At 37.3% G+C, this 8822-nt stretch overlaps 1 protein-coding gene across 2 annotated transcripts in view; it reads left to right on the forward strand.

The window, feature by feature from the left end:
- The window catches only part of METTL6 (methyltransferase 6, tRNA N3-cytidine), a 9549-nt gene extending 2443 nt beyond the window's left edge, over window positions 1-7106 (forward strand). For both annotated transcript variants that reach the window (XM_086742780.1, XM_086742781.1), the window contains exons 3-6: window positions 691-825; window positions 2076-2246; window positions 3750-3891; window positions 6541-7106. In XM_086742780.1, coding sequence (XP_086598906.1) covers window positions 691-825; window positions 2076-2246; window positions 3750-3891; window positions 6541-6704 — 612 coding nt within the window. In that variant the 3' untranslated portion in view covers window positions 6705-7106. The remainder of the gene's footprint in view (window positions 1-690; window positions 826-2075; window positions 2247-3749; window positions 3892-6540) is intronic.
- The last annotated feature ends 1716 nt before the right edge of the window (window positions 7107-8822 follow it).

The raw sequence follows: 8822 nt of genomic DNA on the forward strand, positions 1-8822 counted from the left end.
AGATCTATATACTTTCTCTGTAAAAATGGGATTGATTGTTTCCAAAAGCTGTAGTAACACTTATAAGAGCTGTCACATGTTAAGATTGCAGAGCCCTGTGTAGTTTCTCTTAATATCAAAGATGCCTCCTCAGAATCAGATGCGCCAGTTTGGTTTTAATGCGTCAGAATCAGATGCATCAGTTTGATTTCAATGCGTCAGTTTATAATTGACCCATACTGGAACTAAGTATGAAATCTGGAATACTTGTTTTGTATCCTAAATAGACAAGTTGTCTCTCTGTGATGTGATGTTTTCAGATGCAAGTTGATGCAGAACACTACTTTAAAGAAAAGCATCCAGAATTACAGGCTAATTGCAGAACATCATTAAGGGGAATAGCCAGATGCATCTGTTGTTCATTACAGCTGAATGAAAGACACGACAGAAATGGTACAACAATCTGTTGATTACTTAAGGGGTAGATGACTAAAGAAATATTAATACATTTCTTAAAAATTTGTAATTTTAAAGTAATCAAGCTTTCTGTTTTGTAGTGTCAGATTATCCAATAGATGCCTACTTTGGTTTTTGAGTCAATGGTAATTAAAATTGATTGTAGCTTTTTAAATGCTGATTGAACAGTGTCTCTGCTCATATCATGAGGAAAACAAAAATGATGTGTTTTATCTTGGATTTCTTCCTCCCCAGTTTGCAGATCAGAAACTGACCATTCTGGAAGCAGGCTGTGGGGTTGGAAACTGCTTGTTTCCACTCTTAGAAGAAGACCTGAATATTTTTGCATATGCCTGTGATTTCTCTCCTAGAGCTGTTGAATATGTCAAGGTTGGTGTGATATTTGGAACTTCTTTTAGAGTGTCTTTAGAAGCTTCTGAAATTACAAATGACTGGAACGACAGACTTCTCTTGCCTTCCTTTTTGTAAGAAGGGTAGAATAGCTTTTGGCTAAAAATGGAGGCTGATCCATTTCAGTGGAGCTCCTATGCAAGAACCCAAATCACTGCTCAACACCTAGTTTGTCAGTGTCAAATTGTAGTATTATGGTAATATATGTGTATTACTTGAACAATCAGTGAAGACTGTGTTTTTGGGAACACTACTCTATCTCTGCTGGCTGTACAGTACAAGCAAAATTTGTTTGGGATGGAAGCTTGCCCTTGATATTTGTGGGGCAGAGGAGGGAGTCCCATGGAGAATCTTGAAAACAGGGCTATGAAAAGTTATTGTTAAGGAAATTTGTAGCCTGATTAGAAATAGGTCTGTTTATACTTATTTGTAGGTAGGTGGTACTGTAGTCCAAAGTTAAGTCTTCCAGCAAGGCTGGTGGGGGCTTTAGGCTTTAAAAGTTTCCTGGTTTATTACTGGTTTGTAATCACAGGTAAATTTCTGTGTATCTGTTATTTGAAAGCATTTTCTTGTGGGATGTTTGTGACTGACACCCGCAAGACATGAGACATACTGCATGTCTCATGGGAAAGATGGGAAGAAATACGTGTGGCAAACAGGAGAGGACAGCAGCTCCCTGGGATGCCGCAGCTGTGCTGCAAGATGAGGTTGGGCTGGGTTTTGGATGACTTCATGATGTCTGCCTCCACAGCTCTTGCTGTGGACTTCTTTCCTGCTAACAGCAGGTTTACTTTTATCCAGCAAAACTGCAGGCTAGAACAGCCCAGCTGCAGGTTATGGGACATAAACCCAAACTGTTTACAGTCCTCTAGTAGCTCGAGAGCTGTACTTTGATCATCTTGTAATGCATGATTTCTTTCAATCGTATTTCTGTGTTTTTAAAGAGTAGAAGCAGTGGTAAAACAGAAGTGGTATGTTTTCTGAACTGTCTTAATGCACATTCTTTCTCAAATTCCTAAGAACAGACTATCTAGTAGTTGTAGTTTCACTATTATAGTGTACAGCAAAGAATTTCTGATTACATCAGTCACCTCTTGGAAGTTAATGTTCTTTTGCCACCACGTTCTGTGTTGCTCTACTAATGAGTTTCACAAGTTTTTTTTACTTTTTTTTTGCAATAACAAATGCTGCTAATTTTCAGTGAAAGCACGCTCTTTTCATTTCCCTAGAAAAATGCCTTATACAGTACAGAAAGATGTAAAGTGTTCCAGTGTGATCTTACCAAAGATGATCTTCTGGAAAATATACCAGCGGATTCTGTGGATGTTGTTACACTTATATTTGTGCTTTCTGCCATTCATCCTGACAAAATGCATCTTGTCTTACAGAACGTTTACAAGGTAAAACCAGCTGATTTTACAGCCTTTAAAACACTTTTCTTCTTTTTAGCTTTAAAGTACTTATTTTTTTTTCCTGAGAAAATAACCCCTCCTGTAGTAGTGATCTTTACTATTATATTCCATGGATTTATTTAGTTAGTTCACCTTCTATACAGGACTAAAATATGTTTTACAATGTTTTCTTTCTTTCTTGGTATTGTGAGGTGGTTTGGATTCTGGCCTAAAGCACACTATCAGCATAACAAAAATTTATTTTGGACCCGTGGCTTGGGCGCCTAGGTTGTGTGCTACAAATAACGTTTATGGATTGCAGAAATGTCTGTGTCAGTAAGATGTGAATGACAGTGAACCAAATTTGACTTCCAGAAGATACAGTGACTTGCAGTTAGGATGTTATTGTTGTTATTAAACACACTTGATCTGTGGTGATTTACAAGTTGGGTATTCAGAGATCAGCATTAATCTAGAGAGATTCATCTCCCTGGACTGCCTTTGTTAGCTGATAGACTGGAACAGACCCATCCAAAGGGTGGTTTAAACCATCTGAATTGTGACTGTTCTGAATTTCCCTGAGATGTCATTGATTGCAGAGGGAAACAGTCAACATATTTTTTTTATTTATACATATGTGTGTATTTGGGGTTTTATGTTACCAGATACCCTGTTTGTTTTATTATCAGTAGTTTGAAAAGGGAATGTTAGTTTTTTTTTTTATATCTCCAGTTATTTTCCAAAGTCAGGGTTGGTTCTTAGCTCATGCACATGAAAATATTAGTTATTGTTTTCTCTGTGGAGATGCCTAGCTCATTTAACTCACTTGTAGGTTTCTGCACAAATTTGCAAGTGGAAAGGACTTCTTTTCTCTTCTAACAAATACAACTGGTAGTTGATGAGGTAGGAAGGTTGCATGCATCAAATGTCTAAAGTCAGCATGGCCAATGACCATGTATTTCTAAATTTCAAACTCTTTATGGCTTGATTTCTTTACCAAAGAGCAATTAAAAAAAAAACCCAAATCCACAATGCATTTTCCTGAAATTGTTCCTTTTTATTTCTTAATATATTACAACATTTTTCTTTCTCACATGAAAAAAGAAATGTCATGGTATTCTAAGTTTTGTTGTTAATCATTAAGAAAAATCAGGTACTAGACTGTGTACTACTCAACAAAGAAAATGCCCTGTTAGGACTTAATTTGTATTGTTAAACTGTGTATTTTCTTCTTTCCTCGATACTTGAAGAGTGTTGCAAAAAGCTTATTTAGCTGATCAGCACCCAAACAGGTATCTTAAAACTATTTGTAGTCTACTGTTCATGGGGAAGTGTTTCTAAGAGTGGACAGTGCAGTTTATGTACAACTTTTCTGTAGTATAGGGAGTGAATTCAACACATATATCACTTCTGTATCGAATGTTAGGATACCTTGTCTTAGTTACATGTGTCTGTATGTGTATACAAATAAATCAATTTACCTTATTAAAGCATGTACGTATTATGTGACAGGTATTAAAACCAGGCAAGTGTGTCTTGTTCAGAGACTATGGATTATATGATCATGCAATGCTCAGGTTTAAATCTGGCAGCAAACTTGGAGAAAACTTTTATGTCAGACAAGATGGGACAAGATCGTATTTTTTTACTAAAGGTAAGACATACTGTAGAGTTGCTTTCTTTTCTGTGAATCTTCAGTTTAAACTTGCTTCAGGGAATTGCCAACATGCCCATGGAAGTTTTGTGTTACACAGATGAACTGTTAAACCGTGGTGTGCTTAACTTGCCATCCTTTTTGGGAGGAAGAGAGTATTTAGACTGGCAGGACTTTTTGGAGCACTTTTCTTGTTTACGGGCTTCTTCTATGTGCTGTAATGTGCCAAGAGCAGCAGTTTCTGAATTTGCTGAATTTCATTCAGACTTGTTATCTAAGGGAAAAAGACCAATGTTCAGTAACAGAATTTATCATATTCATGAAGCAGCTAAACAGTTATTTTGGCATCGTTCTTTTTGCAAGATAAGGCCTACTGAAGGGGTCAATGACTTCTAAAGCAGAGCCATGACTGCAGCGCTGGGAAGCTTGTGCACAAATCCTGCTGAGATAACACTGACTAGCTGTGGTCAGTATGTCTTCTTTTTTTTTTTTTTTTTTGGTAAAGTTGATGCAAAAAACTTTTCCATGTGATACAGTATTTAAACAGTTTTTCATTCAGTGCTTGTAATGCACAGGAAGGAAGGTAATTATTGCAGTTTACTGGTGGATAATTTGAAGCACAGAGAGATGAAGGAATTTGCTTAGACTTCCACAGTGAGTTAAGACTATAGCTTGTCTTATAACTCCAAATTCCTCATGCTAAACTTTAGTGAACCGTTACTTCCCCTTATCAATTATAGGGCATTGTGTAATAAGAGCTGTGTGTTTATTTCTGTGGGGCTCTTAGTCTAAAGCAAAATACAGCCACTGAAGAGACCGATTTGGAGCCAAGCAAATGTTATTCATATTTTATGACATAACGTATTACCTAATTGCTTCTGATATATAAAAAACATTAATCTTGTCTGAGCTCTCTCTATTCTTTATAGGGCAATGATGAAATCCAAGATAGCGCAGGCTGTGCTACAGCTTCATTGAAGCATTTCTAGAACTGTTATTTATTGAGTGATTTTTAGTTCTGTTTAAATGATTAACTCTTACAAAGACAGTGGATGCTAAAGGGAACAAATAAGAGATTGACCTAGCTGTGGAATTTTAAATCCCATTTTTATTGTGTGTTAGAATTGTTTCCAAATGAGAGGTTCCTTGCTAGTATGTGTGTTTGCTCTGGGGGAAGAATGGAGGTAGGGAGGAGGAAGAGGAAGGAAGGAGAAAAGAGAGAATTTATCTTATATTGCTCATGTTAGCAATTGTTTTGCCTTGGGGTGGTCTGTGGCTGTCTCATAGAGCACCTCTGCTCCCATTTTTAATCATTATGATCTCATTCATCTCGCTGTTTTCATATAAATGTTGCTTAATGCTTGAGAATTCTTTTGTTACTAGAAACATGACTCTCATCATTTCTGCACAGTTTCCAACCCATGCTATTTTTCATTTGGTATACCAAATAATTGCTGCATGGGATGATTTGAATGATGCTTATTTATGGCCTCAGATAACAACACTGAGCTTCTTCAATGGAAAAAAAAATTCCATTCCTCCACTGTTTGCAATAATATTAAATTTGTTGAGAAATGCATGGTTCTAATTTTGTGTTATGAAATATGTGCAACTTCCTCACAATGAGATTTCAATAGGTTCACAATTAAGTACTGTTTATTTATAGTTCATTGACATGAATCCCCCATTTTACATGAACGCACTACATTTACAACTAGTGCCTGTGGCTTCATGATGGGCTTAAGTTGGTACAAGCCTGCGCTACCACCGAAGTTGGTGGTCTCACCTTCCTTCCTCAACTCGTCGCCACTTCCAGCACTGAGGTTCTTGTCCCCCACATGATCAGCCATTTCATCGAGCTCATCTCCCCTGAGTAGTGAAAAAAAGGCATGTCTTTGTTTTCTATTAAGTAGCACAAGTTTAGAATGGCTTAAATTTATCGTGAAATTACCACCTGAGAAAATAAAACAAGGTGCAGGAAAATAAAAAGTGATTATTTTTAATTAACGTGACAAGTCGATAGCATGAGCAGCCCTCTCTGCTGCATAGGTCACCGTGTTTGGGAGGTACTTCGGCCTTCCCTAAGGGAGATAGGCTTTGAGTAAAATTCTCTTGTTTATGGAAAATACTTTCAGTTTGATTTACTGGAGGCTTGCTACAACCATATCCACTTTGCCATTTTTCTGTTGAGCAATAAATAGCATGTGAATGTCTGGTAATGTAGGGCGGTATTCTTCCTCAAGCAGAGATGTGTCTACAAGGCTGGTTTACCTTTGAAATTTTTGAAATAAGTGATGTATTCAGCTAGTGAAGGTCAGCTGCAGAGTGAAAACACTGGAATGAGCCACAGGGAGAATGGCAAGGCTCAATAAAAACAAGGGATGTGGCGAGTTTTGGAAACTAAACTGAGCAACTAGCTTAACCCTCAGTTTTGCAAGCTATTTTGCTTGGGTCAGTGTTTCTAAAGGAGATCTGTACTGGTTTTTATTCAGCAGTCTGCCTGCATAGAACAGCTTGAAATCTGAAGGCTTGTGTGATTTTCATGCTGTAACACGTAAGAACATATGCTTATATAAATGCTGAGCAATGTTTTAAAAATAGCTTAAACATAATATTTCATCTTATTTTTTTTTTTAAATTATATTCCAGAGTTCTTGTCTCACCTTTTCAAGACTGAGGGATATGAGCAAGTGGTCAATGAATATGTGCAGCGAGAAACTGTGAATAGAAAAGAAGACTTGCGTGTTCCAAGAATTTTCCTTCAAAGCAAGTTTCAAAAGCCTTTCAGTAAGACACAAGTTCTTGCTGATTAGCAACAGTACTGCTTGTTTGAAATGGAAGCTAGCACGTAGTTTTTCCTTGTGTGTGCTGATCTTTCTGGTAAACCAGAAATGACTGCATCCAGTGCCTCTTGCTGGTTTTCATCCTCAGATACGAAATCCTAATGCTGTTTCTAATTCAAATTTAAGATGATTCAGTCATGCAGGCAACCTATTGAATATCTGTATTCCTGCTTCTAAAGTAAATCCTGTGCAGCATTGTTGGAGGATCAGGTAAAGCACACTAAATATGGTTAATTTTAAGCGTTAGCTTTTGTTAGTTGTTATCATAATTGTTATTTCCATTTTTATTAAAAACTATTTTTTAAATAAGTAGCCTGTGTTTCCTATCACTTACGGTTTTTGTGGCCTATTAAAGTTGAGTATTTAATCTGCTTTCAGTACTTGTAGTACAATTTCTCAGATACAGGAATGAAACAGACTCAGTAAGTGGTATAATGTAAGCTGCTTTGGTATTTTAATAATGGTATCATATTAATGTGCTTAGCATTTAGATATGTAAACAAGTGTTTATATTCTAAATAAGATCTTAATTTATCTGATTTCATGCTTGAAGAAAGTTGTTAGAGGATCAGGTTGTCCTTATCTGTAATTAATTTCAGATATTCTTAGTTTGATGAGCAGAAATAGTTGAGGTTTTGCAAGTCAGTTTCACATTTGGAACTGAAATCAGTCAGCTGGAAGTACTTTCTTGTATATCAAGTGTAGTCAGCTGCTTCTTTCCTGCGCAGAGGTCTTAATTTGTTTCCATCGCTCTCAGGAGAGGTGTTGGTCTTTGCTGTTCCTGTCACCAAAAGGTGATAGCCCTTTAATGCTGTGGCTCATCGCCAGCCACAGACTTGACTGCTTGAAGGAACTATGTTTTGAGCAACTTAATCCTTTCCCTTCAACAGCCCTGGCACTTTGCACTGCAGAATGCCACCTTTGTCCTTGGATGATATAATCTCAAAAACATATCCGGATCTTTAACCTGCATTTTGAACAGCTGCTGTGCAGCAGAGGAAGCTCAGAAGTATTTGGTGACTTGTGCAATGGGCTGTGCTGATCTTGTGCAATGTACACAAGTTGCAACAAGGGAAATTCCAATGAAATACTAGGATTTTTAAATTTTTGTGTGTGTGTGCAAGGAGAGGTCAGACACTGGGACAGGGTCCAGAGAAGTTGTGGAACTTCTGTCCTTGGAAATACTTGGAAATGGACTGGGCAAGGGCTTGAGCAACCTGTGGCTTTATTTGAGGGTGGGGCCCTATTCTGAGTAGGGATTTTATCTCTTGCAGTATATATTAATATATAATTGGTTGACCCAGGCTGGCATTTCACTGGATTTGTGTGTTGCTAGATGACCCAGTCATACAAATCTGATGTGGACCAGAGGTGAGTATTTGCTGCTGTTTATGACAAATTATTCATAAAATGTGAGAATTATTTTTTTTTCCAGCACTCTTAACACTGGCTGTGTGTGCATGGAGGGAAGAAGTAATAACTTTTCCAGCATAAACCCTAATGTTACAGAGTTAACTAGTCAGAATTTTTTGAGCATATTGGAGCTGCAGAGGTCTTACTCAGTTCATTTTTTTTTTTTTTTTATAAATAAATTTGCAGCAAATCATTGCTTTGCGTCAGAGCGCCACCACTCTTTTTGGTCTGATACCATGAGCCCCAAAGCTGGGTTTATTGTGTCATCAAATTTTGGCCTCAGAGGAAAAAAGAGATTAAACCACACAATTCTCCTAATGACTCTTTGAGGAGGGTTATTACATGACAGCTCCATTTTTTATGGAGAGTATCATCCTGGGAATTTATGCATTGCTGACCCCTGCTGCACAACCCATTAGCACTTTCTGTCATACTAGTAATAAATATCTGGTAACATTTATAGTAAACGAAAAATATGTTAAAAAGGATATAACAATGATAGCGTTATTATAGTTTAAGCAATCATAATTTTGTGGCTTCCCTAAGCAAATATTCATCTTCAGTACAGCAGTTCTGCAGTGACTGCATGTAGTCTGAGCTCTGCTGCTTTTTAGTGGGGTTTGAACCCTGTGACACCAAGTGCCTTACAAGACTGAACGTTTGGTCCTTTTTGAG

Source organism: Chlamydotis macqueenii, chromosome 2 (assembly GCF_036417535.1).
Source record: "Chlamydotis macqueenii isolate bChlMac1 chromosome 2, bChlMac1.mat, whole genome shotgun sequence".
In the NCBI taxonomy this organism is placed as follows: domain Eukaryota; kingdom Metazoa; phylum Chordata; class Aves; order Otidiformes; family Otididae; genus Chlamydotis; species Chlamydotis macqueenii.